Source organism: Pangasianodon hypophthalmus, chromosome 20 (assembly GCF_027358585.1).
Source record: "Pangasianodon hypophthalmus isolate fPanHyp1 chromosome 20, fPanHyp1.pri, whole genome shotgun sequence".
NCBI lineage: Eukaryota > Metazoa > Chordata > Actinopteri > Siluriformes > Pangasiidae > Pangasianodon > Pangasianodon hypophthalmus.
The window spans coordinates 12,533,761-12,555,917 of record NC_069729.1 but is presented as its reverse complement, the minus strand read 5'-3'; the positions used below and the strand labels follow the sequence as shown (position 1 = coordinate 12,555,917).

The window sequence follows — 22,157 nt, the reverse complement described above, 5'->3', positions numbered from 1 at the left end:
TCTGTTAGAGCAGTAGCACAGATTTTTGGGGGTTGAACAGGTGGATCGAACCCAGCTATGGTTTTATGGCGGCTATTCTGCAGGTCTTAACATACAGAGAAGTTTAAATAATAGCACAAGTCACATATGGAACCCATTTAACAACGACGCTTGGGTAGTTCAGTTTGTTTAAGTATGGGCTTTCTTGTCGATTTCCATGCTGGAAGCTGGAGCTGTGCTTTATGGAAATGACAGCTTTGAAGACCAACTCAAACAAGCAACGTGAAGGCAGCTACTTTAGCTGAAGTCACAGTGGACTGAGCTTAATGTGTGGAAATAACTTCTTCAGTTGGCAACAGACAACAGAAGAACTTCCATTCCATGTTTCTGCAAGTCCTAACATGTGGACACAAACCCTAGTAAATCTCTCTCAGAGCTCTCTGGCGCTATAGTCTTCCTGCCTTTTCTCTGCCAGAAAAAAAAACATTGGCTCAGGTTTCCTGGAACTGATCTACAAAAGATTCCGTCAAAGAGAAATGGACCATTTGCGTAAATCAGTGCAAAACCAGCTTTATGCTCAGAGAGTCTATGCGTAACTCAGTTGCTGTGTTGGTTCTGGGTTTCAGGAAGTGTTGCAAGAAAACATTTTTACTTCTGCTCTCTCCAGCTGGTCAGGCAGCGTGTGGAGGAGTGAACCGAGGAGATTGTAACATTTTGCAGCTGTTCATGCCTTGGAGTGGATAACCGCTTGTAGTCATAGGAAATGCATCACTGCAGCTCAGCAGATTGGCGATGAGTCACTGCGCTCTTTAACATATAAACCTCTGGAGGAACCGCTCACTTCTTGGGGCTGCACATTCTCACGGGCTCTCTGGGTCCACCGAAAAAACTCTGGAGTATTGTCCAACTTTGGAGTATTGAAAAAATGAAAAACTTGCATTTACCATTATTGCTTTTTACTGTGTTCTATGCAGTTTCCTCTTCTTTACTGCAGAGACAGATGGAATTCGTTGAGGCAATGGTGAGAACATCATTTTAGAGATGTAATATTTTGGATATCATTACTACATGATTATCAGAATGTTTGCATGAGTGTTGGAGGATGAGTTGCGCAAGCAGTTATGCTTAGAATGTCATGGATAAGAATCTCTCTTGTATGTGTTTATGCAATCCAGACTTACCTAAGGCGGTTTGGCTACCTCGACACTCCACTGGACAAGGATTCACAGGTAGACATGAGTGAAGAGGCTATAACAGAAGCCCTGAGGTAACACACCAAACATGTATGAATTTCCCAGTGAAGTTAATAAATATAACAGTAATTAGCATTGAAGCGTAAAAAATATTGACACATAATGAATCAATAAAATACCATTATAGTATTTAAACAGAGCATTTTGTTAAGATATTATAGTAGAAAATTAAATAATAAATAAAGCCTGTATTTGACAAAATACTCAGTCATAAAATTTGCTTTTATTATATCAGATGTCAGTAATTATCTAAATCTTTTTGTGTTCATGCCAGTCTTTTTCAGAGAGTGTCAGGTTTGGCAGTTACTGGAAAGGTTGACGACGCCACAGTGACGAAAATGAGGCAGCCACGCTGTGGGGTTGAGGATCCTTTCAATCAAAAATCCAATAAATACAGGCGATTTGGAGGTAAGCATTATCTTCTGTCGATTATGTAGCTTGTTGATTCTCTTTATAACTGGCCCATGCCATTTCTACAGAAAAAAGGCACCTAACTGGTAGATTCTTACATAGGTTGCATTTTTTAACCTGAATCTTGAATGTTCTGTAACATTTCCTGTGAAGGGTGCCTACATAAAATATTTGTTACGAGCAATCGTTTCATTTTAATGAAAGAAGAAACCTTGGACAAGTAAGGTGATGGGTGTCTTAAATGGCCACTCAATTCTTCCCTGTAGAAATTAAAACACCACATGAATGTTAATAGACTACTTTGTATTTCACTGAGAGATAGAAATAACATTCATGTCAGTGAGGTAAATGGCATTTTACACCTTTTAATCAAAGGTGCAAGGGTAGAACATTTTTGGCTCTTAAAATATGGAGTGTCTTTGATAATAGTATATATAGACCTTTATATGATAGAAAAAAACAAGTGTTTATGAAATATTATGAGGATGTAAAGTGTTGCTGAAGTGTGCCTGTTTTTTTTTCTCAAAGCAAGATTCACCCTCAGCTAGTGAAATCTTGGCATGTATATAAAACAGCTATTTAGGGAAGCACTCTATGCTAGATTCCATGAAAATGACTCATGCAGAAAAATGTGAGCCTTTTTCTTTTTCTTTTTCTTTTTTTTTTTTTTAATCTGTTGACATTTTTCAAGATGGCAGATTTGTCCATTTGAAGCTGAGCACTGTAAAACTGCAGTTATGAAGTTGCCAAAAAGAGAACACAGTGTTTCAGGAGTTTTTCCACAGTGTCAGTTTTTGCTGTTTTAATCTTTCAGGAATTTGGAGAAAAAGGAGTCTGACATATCGTATCTATAACTACACACCTGATCTGGGGAAGGCTGCAACCCAGAGGGCCATTAGATTGGCTTTTAAGTACTGGAGTGATGTCACACCATTAAGCTTTAAGGAGATTGAATACGGGCGTGCAGATATTAGGATCTCATTCCATGCCAGAAGCGGCTGCCTATCACCTTTTGATGGACGAGGTATGTCCCAGAATATAACCAACTCAATACATCATACTTAAAGTAACAATTTGGCCCTAACTGAAATTGATCAGCTGGTTAAATATTTTGAATACAAAGTTTAATTAATTAGTTTCGCACTGGAGCCATGAGGCTAACCTAGACAATAAGTAAGGAAAGCTTATAACTACTAGTTGAGATGTTTAAATTGCTACGCACTTGCCTCAAAAGACACAGGTTGACTCAGTGATACCATTTGCACATTAACAGTTAATATAATAGCAGAATATGTGCAATATATGATGATTCAGACCTGCAGTTTACACAATGTTACATCTTACTTTTAAGCTACATTAGCAAACCTCAACATTAGCTGATCTGCTATATTTGTTGTAAGGGAAATATTGTGTAAATTTTATTTCACTATTTTATTTTTCATTAAACTGTACACATGGCCTTTAGAAAGTGCATTCATGCTATATATTAAAATTTCCACATTTTTCTGTATATAATTTGCAAATGCATAGACAAGCGGTAATTTTGCTGAGACTCGCATATGTTTTGGAGGATCTTATATAACTCTTCTTTTTAGGGATTGCATAAAAATGTCACACTGGAAGAGGAATAAAACATAATTTAATGGTACAGGGTGTTGTTTTACAAGTCTCTGAAATGGGTTTATTTTACAAAACCATTTGACCAAAGATTTAGAGAAGTAGCACTATATTATTTCAGAGTCGGTCAGACGTCTTGGTTGGAAAATGCAAAAGCACCAGAGTTAGCTGCTTTCCACAAAACCAGTGTTTCTTAAACGATGAGCTCAGACAGTAAGCTAGTGCCAGTGGCTAACCTCTGAGATTCTCTATTAAAGGACCAGGGATAAGAGAGCAAAGCCATTTCATACAAGGGTACTATTAACTTACCTGAGGGAAAAAGTCACTTGTTTAAGGCCTTTAACCACAACAGTCTCAACAGGTCCAATAGTCTAATTCATCGAATTCACTTCTTGGCAGCTGTCAGTCCCATCGCAAACCTAGATAGTGTATAATCGTATTCTTTTTTTTTTTTTTTTTAATCTCAGTGATGATTAATATGAACAATTCCAATGGAAATGGAGCCTCAAAAGTCCTTCCCATGCTCCTGGTAGCTTTGTGCACAGTAGTGATGAGTTTCATGAGTCATCAGAGGTGTAAAAAGTACTGAGAAATTATACTTGTGAAAGTTAAAGTATAGATAAGGTATCAAAATCTTACTCATTTAAAAGTAGAAGTATCCAGCAAAAAAAGTACAGTGAAATGTACAAAGTGAAAGTCAAAATGTTGCTACTTTTAAATGTACTCTTCGTGATTTGTAATGATTACTTTAAAAGTCTAAAAATGTAAGGAGAAAAAAGTATTTTTGTTCTTGGAAATACAGCAAAATAATACTTAAGTAAAGTAATGAAGTACAATTACTCAAGTATTTTTCAATCCTTAGAGTCATTGATTCAGTGACTCAATTTTTAATGATTCAGCTCATTCAAGGAAACCCATTGTTAAGTGGACTGTTTTGATTTACTTGATTCACCACGACGATGACTAGAACTAGTACATAGGCAACATTTGTAACCCAACACTCTCAGTGAAAACTAGTTCTTAGGTTGATACAAATTATTATTGTTGATTTAACCTTGATGACCACAAGGTGGTTATTTACACAGCCGTCGACTCATTTCTCGCAAATTAGGTTTGGTTCTAGGATCAATATGCTGCTGGGCTGGAGCCAAGAACCAGCCCTATCGGGAGCATGAAGACAGGGTTATGTTGTTGCCATGACAACGACTCAAGCAATTCAAAATGAGATGTAAACAGTGCGAGGAGTTTTGAAGATTACAGTTGAATAATATAGCGAAATTGCAACTGTAAATCAATGTGAGCATGTGGAAGAAATTTTTTATTGAAATTTTACTGGATATTATTGGAATTTGCAACAAAATAGAATTATAAAATTTCTGTGGTGCAACTAGCTAAAAAAAAAAAAAAAGTGTAGCTGTCATCTTGCACATAGTTGTTTTCTATGGAGATGTCTTTGCGCTGTGTGAACATACATCATACTTTGGAAAATTTTATTGTTCTGGCTGTGCATTAGTGATCTCCCACATTAACTGAGCTCTTAAACTGGTAAACCCAAAGCATTACAGTCCTGTTTAATGAATTTTACTACCGTAAACACCGTATAACTAAATCATCAAGGCTAACAATGTAATGCAACTGCTCAGTCTGACCTGAACATAACCTGAGGTTAATCAATTTAATCTCATCCCGACTGTAGGTAATGTACTTGCTCATGCTGAAGCCCCTCCATCAGGGCTCATACATTTTGACGAGGACGAGCTCTGGACTGAAGGAAAATATTACGGCTCTAACCTGCGAATTGTGGCAGCTCATGAGATTGGCCATGTGCTCGGTTTGGGTCACTCTCAATACAGTGATGCGTTAATGGCTTCATACTACTCTGGCTACAAAGTCAACTTCAGACTGCACCCTGACGACATCAGAGGCATCCAGGCATTATATGGTAAGGTTAATATTGTACGTTTTGTCATATAAATGCAAATTTAATTAATTCAAACCTTCAGATCCATATGGTCATTTCTTCCACAATAATCCCAGACATTTGTACAGCATCTTTATCATTTAGTAGATTTGCAAATTTCTGGCAAATCTGACTAAATTCCACTTTGTCCATTAAGGTAAAAGAATCTCCAGTACCACCACGGACGAGGACATTAATGGCTTGGGCCCCACAACCATCTCACCTTTCCCACAAGTTAATGTTCCAGATCCATGTGATGCCAAACTTGATGCCATAATGCTAGGTAGGAAATTGAACCCTCAATTACACTGTCAATTTTAAATTTACAGTTCAGAAGTCTGATCTAATGACAGTTAAATATCATCTTGGTTTCTGTCAGGTCCTTGGCGGAAGACCTTTGCTTTTAGTGGGGATTACATGTGGACAATCACAGATATGGGACATAATGCTCCAATAAAGATCAAGCAGCTGTGGAAAGACCTGCCAGGGAACCTGAATGCCGCTGTGTACTCACCGAGAACCAACAAGACTTACTTCTTCAAAGGTACCACATACTCACTGCTGTTTATAACTGCATTTAGAGTGAAATTATAATATAGCATAATTCAAACAGCAGTTAGAGACAGACAGACAGATATAGTATATGGCCGCAAGTTTGTGGATACATGACCATCACACCCAAATGTGGTTTTTGAACATCCCATTCCAGATTTAGTCCCCCTTTTGCTGTTATAATAACCTTTACTCTTCTGAGAAAGCTTTCCACTAGATTTTTGAGCGTAGCTGTGGGGATTTGCCCATTCAGCCACAAGAGCATTAGTGAGGTCAGGCACTGATGTCTGGCGGGGAGGTCTGGGACATAGTCAACATTAACAGTTCATCCCAGAGGTGTTCAGTGGGGTTGAAGTCAGGGCTCTTTGCAGGCCACTCGATGAATGAACGTCATTCTTCCAAAAGATTTTCACTTAGTTGGTATTTTGATGATAGAGCTGTCTAACACACCATTCCAAAATTTCCCACAGGCGTTCATTTGGGTGGAGATCTGGTGATTGCGAAGGCCATAGCATACGATTTACATCATTTTTATAGTCATCAAACCATTCAGTGAGCCTTCGTTCCCTGTGAACTTTAGTGTTTCTGTCGATAGATAGATAGGTAGACAGAAAGATGGAAATGGATGGATACATTGGAAGGGGATGTCAGACAAGATAGAAAGCTATATTATTGTTTGTGTAACCTAGTTATATCTGTCTGGCCGTTCATCAAAAACTGGTACATGGATGACATATTGTCAGTTTCATTATTACAGAAATCTTTTTACAGTGATAACTTAAGAATTGCTGTTAGTGGTAAGTGTACGCTGGCATTCACATGTTTTCACCAAGAAAGAAATCTTTGTTATTTTCTTAGAAAATCTGCCAGAAAATATAAAAATATACGCGGAAGTATAGTAATGTTCCGATCAGCTTAACTATAAAACGGGATGTTGTCAATAATTCTTGTACCATGGGAAACATGGCCAGGCTGTGTTCCCCAAACTCTGCATCTCAGGAAGTTTATATCATTATAATTTAGCTGCATAATGACTAACAGATGTGAGTCATCCTGTGTTTCTGGATGCTCAGTTGTAAACTCTGTAATGACTCAGAGATGTGTCAGTACAGAAAACGTGAATCTCATAACTGACTAAATATCCGGAGATGGCAGATTGTAGTGCGCTGGGTCTCATTTATTGCAACAGAAATATTTATATTGGAAAATGAATAAACATGGACACTCAGACAGCGGAGTTAAATCCTAATGCAAGATCCAGGGGCTTCCTTCATAGATAGACAGATTTATAGAGCAACTGGTAAAAAGGGCAAAGAACTAAAAAGAAAGTCCAAAAGATATATAGGCAGATAGAGAGAGAGAACCATACAAGTAGATGGATTAGAAAAATGAACAACATGCAGATAGACACACGGAACGACAGACAGACAGACAGACAGACAGACGGATCAAGACATACCAATAGATAGATAGATGTATTTAAAGAATCTGTACTATGGTGCATTGAAGCTGTTCTTGCAGCTTGTGGTGGCCCAAAACCTTACTAAGACACTGTATGTAGTTTTTTGTCTCTCTGTAGAAAGACACAGACAGCCAGACAAATAGAAATAGATGGACAAGTAAACAGAAAGAAAGATGATCATGATGATGACAGACAGATAGAGACAGACAGATACACAGACCAGTATAGAGAGAGATAGGCAGACAGACATGTAGACAGACAGACAGATATACAGTATAGGTAAATATAGAGTCAGATAGATAGATAAAGAAAAGCATAAAGAGACAGATATAGGACAGATATAGACAGGCAGGTAGGTACAGAGACAGACTGACATACAGATTTACAGACATAAACTTTTGGTTGAAAAAAATTTATATCACATTTTTGTTATTGTTCTGCACAGTTATGATAAATTAATCATATATACAGTCAGAGCTGTATTGCACAACTGTATCTCAACTCCTCAGGTTTCTGATTATTCTCTGCTCCTCTGCAGGTGATAAAGTTTGGCGCTACACAAACTTCCGGCTCGACTTCGGCTACCCCAAACAGTTGACCAGAATTCCACCTAACATTGATGCTGCCTTGTACTTTGAGAAGAACAAAAAGATTGTCTTCTTCAAGGTAATGTGAAGCAACATGCAAATGTGTCTCTTTTAGTTCCTTCCTGATTTATCTGATTAAATAAAACCCATGACCACAAGGGGACAGTCATGTTACAGGCAGGAAAAAAAAAATCACCCTGGCTTTGAGCCTTCAGCTGAGTCTGAGCTCCACTCAGTGTGATTATTTACAGAGTGAAGTTAGGGTAGTGTTTTATTGCTCATTTCCCCCCAAACACACTGCTAGGTATTTGTCTATACAATTCACTATTGAGTTTTCATGCCGCTGATGTATCAGAGCAATTTTTTTTTTTTAAAAAAAGCATAAGTTTCCTAGTAGTGTGATATTTTAGTCATCTTTTTCCCAAAAACCTATTCATTGAATAATGCATAGTTGTAGCATTTTCCTACATAGCTCAGCATATACTCTTTTATTACTTTTAGAGTGAAATACATAAAACCAATTTTCACTTGTGCTCAGAAATGCATCACTATAGCCTATCAGTATTTCTTTTTTAGTAAATAGGAATATTCATGCAAACTATTTTAGATTTTGGAAACAGTATTTATCTAATGCTCATATAAGATGCTAATACAAGCATGTGCTTACTTCTGGTTGCTATGCTTTTTTCATTTTTTCAGCTTGTTTCATTCATCAACATTTGTGCAATTTTTCCATTTATTTTCTTCACTAAACACTAGCCTATGTACTAGGTTCTTTTGTACTAAAGGTTTATTACTATACGTCTTTCCCCAGGGCTCAGGTTTTTGGCAGTGGGATGAAATGGTGTATAACGACCTGAGCATTTACCCCAAACCCATTTCCCACCTATTTACTGGCATTCCAGTCAACCTGGACGCCGCCTTTACTTGGACCAACGGCAAGGTGTACTTCTTTAAAGATGATAAATACTGGCGCATGAACAAGCAGCTGATGGTGGATTCGGGTTACCCACTCAGTAAAAGAGTGCGTTGGATGAAATGCACCCACTGAGGGTGTGGAGAGTTGAATGAAGAGTTAAAGAGGACTTTTAACACCTTAAGGCTTTAAACTGCAGAGGAGTCAGGGACATGAGCATTGTTGAAACACGTTGTGTGATGTGTAGCCATGTTGTCATGATTTACTTTCAATAATTTCACAGAGGAAGAGTGTGTCCACTTTTGTGTATGTGCTCTTTCTTTCCCGCTCTTGCAGTCTGTTGAGTAGACTAGAGAGTAGACATGTGCCAATATTAAATTTTGCCTAACTATTATAGTTCACAATACTGTGTTTTAAAAAATTATCGTCATTCAAATTCCAGGACAAATCATCTAGCATGTGTATAACTTCTGCATTCTAACTGTAACATTTCCCATTGTTTTTATGGTAGGCAAGCTGCTCCAGATGTTACGGCAGTTTGCCCATTTGTTAGTCATTTTAGTGGAAAACATGCCTGAATACAACAAAAACAAAAAACCTGCCACTGTTGACAGCCTTTTCCAAAATCAAATGTGAATATAGTGACCACATTTTGAAGTGTCAGTGCTAGCAATGTCGTGTAAGTTAATTATTGTGTTATATCTTATTACAGTTTATTGGCACATGTCTACTGGAGAGTTGTGATAAATGTTGTAGCAAATCATCAGGGAGGTTAGGTGTGACAAATTTATATCTTATAAACTATCTCAATAACGAACTTATGTTTAGTTGATGAGCAACTTTTTTCATTTATTCTTGCAGTAGTGTATAAAGAGCTAGGTTCAGTCAATTATGGTCTATTCTTAGCAGTTTACATACGGGTGTTAAGCTTTCTTTCTAGCTTTCTTCTTTCCCCATTTGAAAATGTAAAGATTGCTCTTTATAGTCACAAAAGAGTGTTATATAAGAAACATCCATCATACATGGGTTTGATGTTTGGTCTGGTGCTTGAGGGGAGGAGGAGGCGTATATATCTGCTCCTTGTGTTCCTGCTTAGATTTGTGAGAATATAATTATTAATGAATATTTCAGTTGCAGGGGTTTATTTGCTCAGTTTGAAGTCTCACTTTTGCTAATTGCAGGGACTGTACTGTACTGTCAATGCACTGAGAGAGTGAAGAACTTTACTTTACATTTAAGTGCCATGAGATCATGTAGCAATGCACACATCTGAAGCCAAAATGGACAAATAGCAATACATTTTAAAGACTTTGATAAGCAACAGTGCAGGCACTACTGAGGCCACTACTGCTGCGCATACTTCTCAGGAGTAAGATATGTCAGTATAAAAGCTATTTTTTTTTTGTTTCTCTTTTCTGCAGAGATAATCATCTGACTTCTATTTAAAAAAAAAAAAAAGTCTTGCCATCTGAGTCCATAAGAATCTGTGACCTATAATTTCTTATATAAATGTACACATTTTTGGACATGCAACAAATCTACAGATATGTGCATATCTTGTACAGGTGTATGAAATTGGTGGTGGGAGGTTTTCTTCATTTCATTATCTATGAAGCTTCATTTGTTTTTTTTCTTTTAGGAATTTAGTGATTAGTCATTCTGTCCTGTAATAAATCATTTCAGTTTGATTTGATGTCAGACCATGTTTCTTAGTTCATACATGTTCATGTTTGTAGGTGGAAAAAAAGCATGCTCCTTTCCAGACAAGTTTGACTGTATGGACCAATTTTGTGCTTCTGACTTGTAATGAACTGTTTCAAGTTTGATTTGAAATCAGACGGTTTTCCTAAGGATTTCATTTATATTACTAATAAATTTTAACATAAGAGCACAAATTATTCTATTTGATTTAGATTTTATCTTTATGGTTCATTCTACATCTTGCTTAATTAGACTGTTATCTAATTAAATATTTATCATGAGCAATTGGTAAGATAAATATACTTAATTGTCCAATGAAATACTGATTTTAAAGTTTGGCTTGAGTTTGGCTTAAGTTTCATTTATCCATTATTCAAGTTTTTTTAATGTAAGTGGAAGGGGTTCCCTTGTGAGTTTATGATGTCCATCTTTTAACTTTAAACACAAAAGTTGGTATGTTTTATATAGCTTTTATTTTTTGAACTATTAGTACTTTACTATTAACAGTATGGTTAGCAGTTGCTAATATTAATGTCATTAATTTTTATTTTTTTTTTAACTTGTTTTTTCTTTCATTCTTTGACTGCACACTCCTACTCACTCCCAAAAATTAGTCAGAGCATGAGGTCATTGTAATGGCCAATAGGAAATAACAGATAAAATGTGAGTGTTGTATGCTTGAGGACTTCGGACCTTTTCATACAGCGACATAAACTCAAACCATAAGACCTCCAAAGCCACAGTGCTGTGGAGCTTTCAGTGTCTGTCTGGCAGGAATATTTTCCTTTCTACATTTCTTCATTTTACACATACTTTTATTCACAGAAAGCTTTAAGTGAAACAAAACTTGATATAAACTATACTGACTTCCTCAGTATAGTTCCTCATCAAAAGTGAGACTCAGCAACACTTAGGAAGTTTATAATCTCTTATAAACAAACTTATACAGACTTAGATTGTCTGAACTGAGCAATGAAAAAAACAACAACAAAAAAAAAACCACATTGGCTACTCTTAATGACAGTCCAAGCTGTAAAGCTGTAAAGTGTTTGGGTGTTCATTCTAGCAAGTAGCAAAACCACAGGAAACCATTCTTCCAAAGTTCATGTGGAGCGACAGTAACAATATTGGGCAAAAAGCAAACTGAGATTTTCCTAAATTCTTACATTAATTAGTTATGACTGTAAAGTGACAAATCTAAATTCTGATTGTACTCTCTCAGTTTTAGTAGGTTTCTAGTCTCAATTTCTACCATTTTGTTATCAGAGAAAGATTTAAGAATAAGAAATAAGATTTTCAGAATAATCAGAAAATATTTTCTGCATTCAAAACATGTAATGTTTTAAAGGTTATCTTCTCTTGAATGACTGATTTACATGAAGAATATACATGCTAACCTAACTAACTTAGATGATGTTTGTGATGAACAAATACAGCTTGTTAAAAATTAAATAATACAGATACAAATCACAGTACAAATCAAGACTCAGATACTGAATTTACATTAGTGTGTACCTGTAACTAACCCAAGAGAAATGTGTTAAAGATGTCTGTAGTATATTTAGTTGTTTTGTCTAGTATAGCAAACAATCGATTATTCTGTACAGATTATTTTTAATGGTTTTAAAATGACATGTTCATGGATATTGAACAGGTCCCACCTACAAGAGACAAACGTGGGGTGACAATCATCAAATTGTCACTTTCTAGATGGGTCACAGAAGCATCTTATACACAAGATGAACACAACACAGTAAACAGAAAGCGCATAGACTGGTCATTTAGCTTCATCTGACCTAAAGGCACTGATTAACACAGGTTTAAGTGCAGAAACTCACCATCCCACTAACAGTCTCTAAAGGCTCATTACATTATAAACAGCGATATGAATGAGACAAGCTGCAGCTCCTAGGAGAAATCTTATGGTAAAAAAGAAATATGAGAAATTAGTACGACAAATGTTCTAGCAAGTATTAACAGTAATCGTACTGCAGATTCCACATTTCTCTTGCACTCATGTCCAGACATTCCCCTTAATACAAAAATGCACTGGAAGAATAAAACTGCTGATCAAACTGCCAGCGTGTTCACAGAACCACTATTGTGGAAAACTATACACATGCATCTGATAAACGCTACGGACATGAGTAAATCAATTACACACTATTGTACAACCCCATAGTTTAAAAACAAATTAAAATACAGACACACAAAATGCTTTTTGAGTCATTTCACAATGCTCTGATTGATTTTGAAGCAGAGCCATAAACATTCTCTCAGACGCCTCTATAGAAAAACTTGCTGTTCGACAACAAAATAGTAAAACATTACCAATAAGGTGGGCCTTTCAGGCAGGAGGGGAAAAAAAAAAAAAGAGAAATACTGGATGTCCATGCTCTTTGTCTTTTCCCACATTCACATCATTTTATGCTACATTAAAGATTTTTTAAAATATTGTATTGTCTACTGCAAAGTTGCTTTGTTGTATAAAGCACGATGATGTACCTTAAATTTTGATAGGATGTCCATATCAGTGGCTGAAGTAAATCACGCACAAGGCACGTCAACATAAATGTAAGTATCCTACTTGTAAAAGCTGATCATGTTTTTTGTAAATCATGAGCTGGAAACTTGACTGTATGACATCACTTTGTAAACTAACATGACTAAAAAAAAAAAAAGGAATGGAGGGAAAAAAAAACGACTTTCACACTTAAGAGTAAGGCCAGTGATCTTTAAGTCACACTTTTTTTTTTTTTTTGGTAGTATTTGCTGAAATTACATGAACACGCTAATAATCAGCACTTCACTAACATTCTCTCATCCATGCAAAGAATGGGGTTTCTCATTTGGCTACAATTTGGCCAACTACCTTTGAAGACTATGTCATTTCACTGTATAAATCACAGTATCTACTACAGGGATCAAAAAAGCATCTTGTAGTCTGGGAAACACAGGAAGAGTTTTAGTAAACCTAAAAAGACAACAGCATGTAGTGGCAGGTTACAAGTGAAGATTTTGAGGCCAAGTGACAAGACAGGGCAGGCCATTATAAAAATAAATACTGTTTAATCAGTTTGCTGGTTATTAGTTGGCAACTGAAGAGCCAACTAATGTTAAAGGCCTACCAAGTCCATTTACACCCATATACAGTGATCTACTGAAGTCCTAATGATTGGAATTAGACAATTTATATCTCCATACAGTCAGGTCCGGAGTTCAGGTCCATCCAGAACCGCTTTTTCCCCCATAGGCTATAAATAACTGTCACACAATTTTATACCGAGGGCCCTACGTGTTCAAGAACAGATACTTATTTCAGTCATTTGATGTTTTAGAGCCCTCTGTTGTCTGTAAGGTGAATTGCAGTTGTACCCTTTCCCACAAGTAACTCCACGCACTCTATTGAAATCACAGGAACATATGCCTGCTGAAAAGGGGCAGAGCTGAGCAGTTCTGCTTTGGCTGTGGGCAGAGCCAATTTTCAAAATGGAAAGACGCATATACACACCTAAAACTAAGTTTCACTGCATGGCAACTATTGGAAATAACAGTGTTTTTAGGAAATTTTTAAGGGTTTCTAGATTTGAAGTATACAACTTCAAATTGCAGCCTTAAAACTGGGACAGATCCGATGTGTAGCTGTCTGAAAAATCCATTGTGTAAAATTAAAATCTACATATAAATGTCCTGTTCACATACACTTTTTATTGATATATAATTTATCCTTCAATGCTCACCACTCCTACGGGTTTCAATTAATATGACTTTAACTGTCTAATATTAGTGAATGACTGAGTCTTAATTTGAATCAGACAGAGCTGTATTAAGATTTTAAAAGTGATGAAATAACAGTTCGTGGCAGTGGACGTTTGGACCTGAACAAAAGCTCAGTCATACCGTCTGACTTTACTACGAAGTACCATCTTGTTTTCTCCTTATCTGGACAGTTAGTTCTTTAACCACTGGTGAATGCAGCTCATATTCAGGTGCGTGCTGCTGCTGTGGTGTGTGTGAGTGGAACTGTGGATCCAGTATCATAATCCATATCCACCATGGTATGGTTGGCGGTACTCAGGCTGCTCAGGGATGTGCCTGTGCCCATCTGACGCTCCCGGAGACTCTGCAGGTAACTCTAAAGGGTTAAATCAGACAAAGGCAAACAAGGAGAGTTAAAATTGGTGCAAAACACACAAACAAGCAACTGGACATTTATTATTATGATAATAGTGACGGTTTGGGCCACTGTGTTTTTTTTTTTGTTTTGTTTTTTTTAAATTTCCTGGACCTGTTTTCTGTGTTACATTAACATATCTGCTTATGTGGTTTCTGAGACTCCACGACACACAGTTATCTATTAAATAAACAAACAAACAAACAAACACCAGAAGCAGCCATCCTGAACCCAGAAACACTTTCTTCCTCAGCATATAATTTGGTTTTACTCTGAACAGACTCAAATAGGAGTTTTAACCCAAAGATGGACTTGTACATTGGTTGTGATATGGATGAGAATATAGTATCAAATGCCTAAAAAGATTTATTCTGCTTATTATATGAAAATATATGCACTCACCAAACATTTTATTAGGAACACTATACTATTACTGGGTAGGGCCTCCCTTTGCTCTCAAAACAACCTCAACTCTTCATGGCATGGATTCCACAAGATGTTGAAAACATTCTTTGAGATTCTGGTCCATGTTGACATGATTGCATCATGCAATTCCTGCACATTTTTCAGGTGCACTTTCATGCTGTGAATCTCCCGTTCTACTGCATCCCAAAGGTGTCCTATTGGATTCAGATCCAGTGACTGGGAAGGCCACTGAAGAACAGTGAACCCATTGTCACGTTCTTGAAACCAGTTTGAGACGACTTTTGCTTTGTGTCACGGTGCGTTAACATGCTGGAAGTAGCCATTAGAAGATGGGTAAATTGCGGCCATGAAGGGATGCACATGGTCAGCAACAATACTCAAATAGGCTGTGGCATTCAAGCGATGATGGATTGGTATTAACTGGCCCAAAGTGTGCCAAGAAAATCTTCCCCACACCATTACAGCACCTCCACCAGCGTGGACTGTTGACACAAGGCAGGTTGGGTCCATGGATTCATGCCGTTGGCACCAGATTCTGAACCAACTATCTGTGTGCCTCAGCAGAAATCGAGATTCATGAGACCAGGCTACACTTTTCCAGTCTTCAACTGTCCAGTTTTGGTGAGCCCACTGCAGCCTCAGCTTTCTGTTCTTGGCTGACAGAAGTGAAAGCCGATGTGGTCTCCCGCTGTTGTAGCCCATCTGCCTCAAGGTTTGACGTGTTGTGCATTGAGACACTTTTCTGCTCAGCACAACTGTACAGTGTGGTTATCTGAGTTGCTGTAGCCTTTCTGTCAGCTCGAAACAGCCATTCTCTGTTGACCTCTCTCATCAACAAGGCGTTTCCATCAGGAGAACTGCCACTCACTGGATGTTTTTCCTTAATTTCACAAATCTGAGTAAACTATAGAAACTGTTGTGTGTGAAAATCTCAGGAGATTAGCAGTTATAGAAGTACTCAAACCAGCTCAAAATCACTGAGATCACATTTTTCTGATGGTTGATGTGTAGATTACTGGAAGTTGCTGGCCCGTATCTGCATGATTTAATGCATTGCACTGCTGCCACATGAGTGAGTAGGTGTACAGGTGTTAATAATAAAGTGCTCAGTGAGTGAATATGTACAAATACTATTAATAAGCCAAACAATGTCTTTGAGAGAGAGATAATTTAAACATCCAGTTTGGACTATGCTACACTGAATGCTATAAACCTGTCTTATTCATGACATTAGCCTGGTCACTCTAGTGCAAAACTAAAGAAGCCATATATGGCAAACCTCAGCCATAACCTGTTTGATGTCTGATCACCCACATTTTGGCTAAAGGGTTACATTCTACATTTCCTTTCTGACTTAACCATCTCTTTAACAGTATGGGTCTCCTGACTGGCCAGTTGTGGGCCTTGACTGCTCTGATCCTCCTAAGCCTCTGAATAATGCCAGTGTACAAATCTCTTCCCTTGCCACCAAATCTCTGATTAACATACCAAACCATGTTGTTTGGATAAAGGATTTTGCATTAGCCATACAAAAGTGCAAACACTTTTTGTTGCCCTCTAACAGATTTTGTAACATACAGAAATTAATGTTAATGGAGTAGCAGTAACTGGACAAATAAAAGTGAATGACAATGTTTCAGTGCTAAACGCTGCTATGGTGGTTGAAATGAACTCAACCACAGAACATTCTGAACACCCAGTTTGGTCATTTACGGTCCAACATCTGGAAACTATTCACACATTCACATTTTAAGAGAATAAATAAATCAGTCTAGCTCTATTGAAACTAACTGGAGCTAGAAGATCTCCAGCGTAGCGTTTTACAGGAGTGGGTTTACGGCGATACGTCCCCTCCTGACCTGCAGACAGCTGCACCTTTTTCACATCTTTCTGTCTTATTCTCATCAGCTGCAATCGCTTCTGCCTCCTGCTGATGATCACTGAGAAAGAGAGGAAGAGTAAAACAATAAGCAAACAAGTATGAGGTAACAGAATGAGCTGAAAATAAAAGAGCTGTAGTATTTTAGTGTGGGTAAAAACAGTGCAATAATATACAGTAATCTAATACAGGAATAGTAATTTCTATTCAGTAATCTATAATTATAATTAATAATCAAATAATAAAGATTATAATCAATAATCTAACACTATATTATATTTCAGTAGTATCATACAATACCTTCAGTGTGTGAAAAACCTTCAGCTGTGAGCTTCCACTGCACTAATGCTCCCATAATGCTGAGCATAGGCCAGATGCCCAGGATGACCCAGCTGTACCAGCAGAGTGGCTCTGGAGCAGGGACGAGGCGCAGACAATCATAAATGTGTGTGACCAGCATCAGCAACTCCACAAAGTAATCAGCACACACTGTCATGATGGCAGCACCAAACACAGCTGTGGAGATGATGGTGAAAAACTTCTGCCACTGAAGAGTTAAAACGGCACACAGCATGCCAGTGCCGAGGAGGACACCTACAGGCACCTGTTACACACACATACACACATTCCATGTTAAATACACACAGAAACATCAGGCGTGGGACATCATATGTAACTATATAACAATGAGGCATTGGGAACTTTCTCACCTATCATTATACTTTTAGTTTATTTGCCATTTGGTCTGATTCAGTTTCATACTGTATATATTTAAATCAACCAAAATGCTAAAAATATTTATTAAGGGCCATGTGGGAACAGGTGGAGCTGGAAACATACACAAAGGTGCGATGACGGAAAATGTAAACAAATCCTTTCAAGCGTACATATAGAAACATGTTTATATTAATCCGTTTACATTAACATGTGTCGGAAATCAATGGGCCTCATTTATCAAGCTGGTTATGAATGGATTTATTCATTTTCCAAGGCATCTTCTTTTAATGTTGTGCAACACATTACTTGAAACTTTATTAGAGCCAGCACTAAGTGACTGATAAGTGATCGATCTGGTATTTCTCAAGCTGCAATATGCTATATACTCCCAAGTGTGCCATCATCAGGCTTGCTATGACACTCACATGCCTCCATGCTTTTCCCAACACTGGTTTCCCTGTGTGATATACGTGGTGTCCACAATCACCTGGGTATTGTAGATGTATACATTTCCCCTATTTTCTCCCTAATTTGGTCTTGGCCAGTTCTCACCCTACCATGGCTACCAACCAGGGAAGGTATAGGCTAACACATGCTCCTGCCAAGACAAGTGAAGCCAGCCAACAGCATCCTTTTGAACTGCTGCTCATGCTAGGTCACAGGGCAGTGTAACACACTCAAAGGAAAGTGCTATCTGCCCTTGAGCACATACATGAGCTCACAGACACTGGTGATTGGCTAGTCTTGTTGTGACTGACAGGGGAGAGTGAGTATGCCACCCCTGTCACCCAGAGAGCGAGGTCAATTTAGCAATTAATAATGAATGTAGCTAAGGCCTAACGTGTATCTCCAAAACATGTGAGGCCAAAATCCTTTTGAAATGGCTGGTCTAACCACCCTGTTCAGCTATGAGACACAAAACTATCTTGGAGTCAAAGAATATGCCAAATGTCTCCATACACACTTGCCGCTTAAAATAGAAATCAACAGTGCTGCATGCACCGTCAGTATATTTCAGGAATTTATAGTTGCATACTGGAAGACATTTGCAGGACACTTGCATGTAATTACGTTTTAGTTAGCACCAATAAAGTGCAACTACATTAACATAACAGTTTTACCAGTTTTAAGCTGAATGAAAACAGTTCCAAACAGCCCAAAAGGAACTACATACACTCACATATGGGTAGTGTTGCCACCTCACAGCTACAGGGTCCCTGGTTCAAGCCTGAGCTCAGATTACTCTCTGTGTGGAGGTTCACATGTTATCCCTGTGTCTGTGCAGGTTTCCTCCCACCTTCCAAAACATGCTGATAAGCAGATTGGCTACACTAAATTGCCTTTGATTGTGCGTCTGTGTGCGTCTATGTGCGCCCTTTGTGTGCCCTGTGATGGTCTGGCATCCCATCCAGAGTGTAATTTTAGCTAAAAACATGATCTGCAGTACATTCAGGGCATGATCACATTTCAGGAAGTGTATTGTGTCTGTTCCCACAGGGTGATGGGTGTGTTGAGCTGCTGAGATTTATTTAAGGTGGATTCATAGCTGAAAAGAGTGCATGCAGTTCATTCTGTTCATATTAACGTATCTACAGAATTTTATACTGGCATATAACAGAAAAGTATATATTGTTATTTATATTTGTAACTGAAAATCATGTACGCAGACAATTTATGTTATCCTATTTTAGTTTAAAAAAACCTACACTGAGCTGGGTGTATGTATCTTTATGTTTAGCTCAAAATCACACACGTAACACTTTTTTCTTGAAATAAACATTGACATATTTCAGGAGGCGGATAGTGCTTGCACCCACAGGGTGCTGGGTGTTTAGAGCTGCTGATTTTTAAGGATAATACATATCTGAAATAGTGTATACAGTTAATAAAATTGATAATTACATATTTCAGTTATATGTAAATAAGCAAATGAACTATTTTCAGCTGAAAAGCTGGGTATGCAGCAAATTCATTTAAAAAAAAAAACAACATTTATGTTAATATATTTTAGGACGTATAGTGTGTATGCATACCCACAAAGTTCTGGGTGTGTAGCGCTGAGAGTCATTTAAAGTGTAAAATATAGTAAGCAAGCTACAGCTAGAGGCTTGGCACGAATTTTGAAACTAAATCATCAATCCTTATCAACAGGAACAGCGTGCCCATTCCTACAGAGTGCTGGGTGTGTAGGCTGCTGAGTTTTCCTTAAGGTGTGTTCTTAGTTGAAAATACTGTATAGAGTGTGTTGGCATATTTCACGAGGTGTACTGTGTGCTTACCCATGGGGTGCTGGGTGTGAATAACTGGTGTGTGAGCAAAAGGCCAGCGATGGCGAGGAGCAGGCCGAGCAGGATGCCCGTCATAAAGAGGCCGACACTGCGCACTAGCATAGTGACGAGGCCACACAGAAGTCCGATGCCCAGGCCAATGCCAGCACTTGCCTCTATGCTCAACTGTGTGTCTAACACTCGCTCCTTATAGCACAGCAGGAAGATAATCACCGAGCCAAACAACAGACCCGACAGGAACATGATGGCTTTGAAGCAGCGGTAACCTGCAAGAGACATTTGATATTAATGGCTGGAAAAAAATATTTTAGGCTTGGTCGAAATATAAGCATATGCTACGTTGTATTCTAAATGTTGGCTGTATATTCTCAAGTCCAGTTCCTGTGTATTCTGTACATTTGGTATATTAATATGAGTGTTGTTATTAATATAACGGTATGGATTTTTCCTTGAACTGCAGCAGAATTGTGTGTCTTAAGGGCTGAAAAGGCCAACATGAACAAAGCACTGCATCATAACAGTAAAACAACATCTCATTTTCATCCAAGTCTCAACTTAAAATAACTAAAGTTGAGTTCTGGTTTGATGGTTCATGGTTTGATGTTCTCCAGTTGCATGAGAGTTTAACACCACATTCATTTAACTGAAATGAATGGGAGTGGCTGAGGTCAAACAAAAGTGACTGCCCTGAAATAACAGCACTAGTTCCCATAAAGCACAAAAACTGTATTTATAAACACACACACACACACACACACACACACACACACACACAGAGCTGAGATATGTCAATATGAAATAAACTATATCTATTAATTATGTGCATTACTTACAATGTGAAAGTTATTTTAAATGTATAAATAAATATTAAATGTAATAAACAAAACTCTTATTTAATTATTTGAGTATTTAAATGATGCACAGCACTATTTGGGTATTCCTTATGCCCTAAAACCACATGGATAAACATAAAAAAAAAAAAGCAGTCCTAACAGGGTGTACAAACAAGTCTTTCAAGCGTGCCTCTTTTACTGTCATGGGATTAAAGAGAGACAAGTCATTTACAATAACATTTAATACGACTCCATTAACATATTAAACTACAATGGAGACAAATTAGCTACTTCAAGTTGGCAGATTAAGCCCATTTTACACTAGAAGCGACACTGCACACCGTCCGCTCCTTTAGTACAGAGCATTCTTTTCTGTCATCATTCATTATTAGTGAATATAATATGCAAATATCTGCTGTCAGATTACAATAAACAGGTATTGAGTACAAACTTCATTAATCCAATGAGATTTTCACTACTACACTGAATTTACACAAAGTTTGAATTTTAACCATCATCAGAGTGTGTGCTGTTACGGCAAGCCTACAGGCTGAAATACTAAGCTGACATTCATTAAAGCTTTTGCTGTGTTAATTTTTAGGTTCATTATTTCTCTATATTGCACAAGTGCTTCCATCAACATGAGGAAAGTTTAATTGCAGTGGAAAAATCATTATGCCAAACTGAAGACTCTATTTTCTTCTTTTCCCTTCTTTTAATATTCATTAATGAACTGTTTTGGATAATCGAATATTAAAATTAGGCAGAATGTGTATTTATATAACAACTCACATACAACAGAAAACATCAGGTCTCAACATCTCGACAAAAGTCCAGCTATTTTAAGCCAGCAGTCAGTCGCAGGAGAGAGAGTGAGAGTAAGCATGTGGGAGAAGAAACAAAGCTACAATACAAAATACTATAGCTTTAGGCCCTTCCATTAGCTCTCATGGATAACGTTGACAGATTGAATTATTTCATGGCATACGCCAACGCCTCAGAATGAAATAGTGAAATAAAAACAGAAATAATTAAATGCTGAAAAATAAATAAATTGGAATATATTTATTTGTTTATTTAAGAATTTGATTCATTATTCACAAAAGAATTCACATTTTAATTATTAATCTATTCATATAATTTATTTCATACTGGCACCTTCAGTCCCCCATACACTCATGCACTGTATGCGGAATGCGGTTTTTACATTTAACAGTTATGCACATGTGAATAGAAGAAAACAGCTGCCCGCATGGCAAACATGCTCATAACAGGTGGCTTTAAGCTACTATGTTACTAATGCTAACCAGCCAGTTACATATGTTTGAATAACATGAGCTGGTTAAATGCTTTTTATGTCACATTAGCCATTTAAAACGAGATTAGTGGTCAAAGTGAACTG

General features: G+C 37.5%; 2 protein-coding genes across 4 annotated transcripts in view; one reads left to right on the top strand and one right to left on the bottom strand.

Annotated features, from left to right (window-relative positions):
* Positions 1 to 203: 203 nt before the first annotated feature.
* Positions 204 to 10,425, top strand: mmp19 (matrix metallopeptidase 19). Its single transcript, XM_026933006.3, has 9 exons — positions 204 to 1,000; positions 1,155 to 1,246; positions 1,507 to 1,640; positions 2,458 to 2,667; positions 4,957 to 5,202; positions 5,378 to 5,503; positions 5,600 to 5,764; positions 7,773 to 7,900; positions 8,636 to 10,425. Exons 1-9 carry the CDS (start codon positions 905 to 907, stop codon positions 8,870 to 8,872), a joined length of 1,434 nt encoding a protein of 477 aa, XP_026788807.2. The 5' UTR covers positions 204 to 904; the 3' UTR covers positions 8,873 to 10,425.
* Positions 10,426 to 11,751: 1,326 nt separating this feature from the next.
* Positions 11,752 to 22,157, bottom strand: part of LOC113538096 (transmembrane protein 198) — a 34,458-nt gene continuing 24,052 nt past the window's right edge. For 2 of the 3 annotated variants that reach the window (XM_053226953.1, XM_026932942.3), the window contains exons 3-6: positions 19,914 to 20,188; positions 17,218 to 17,521; positions 16,830 to 16,978; positions 11,752 to 14,573 (exon numbers count right to left, since the gene is read on the bottom strand). In XM_053226953.1, the coding sequence (XP_053082928.1) occupies positions 14,424 to 14,573; positions 16,830 to 16,978; positions 17,218 to 17,521; positions 19,914 to 20,188 (878 nt within the window). In that variant the 3' untranslated portion in view covers positions 11,752 to 14,423. The remainder of the gene's footprint in view (positions 14,574 to 16,829; positions 16,979 to 17,217; positions 17,522 to 19,913; positions 20,189 to 22,157) is intronic. The other variant, XM_026932943.3, reaches the window with a different exon arrangement.

Bases quoted from the DNA above. Each gene is read 5' to 3' on its own strand.
- mmp19 (XM_026933006.3), top strand. From the start codon at position 905: ATGAAAAACTTGCATTTACCATTATTGCTTTTTACTGTGTTCTATGCA. The intron at 5,504-5,599 runs GTAGGAAATTGA...GGTTTCTGTCAG, and splicing joins ACTTGATGCCATAATGCTAG to GTCCTTGGCGGAAGACCTTT. The intron at 5,765-7,772 runs GTACCACATACT...GCTCCTCTGCAG, and splicing joins CAAGACTTACTTCTTCAAAG to GTGATAAAGTTTGGCGCTAC.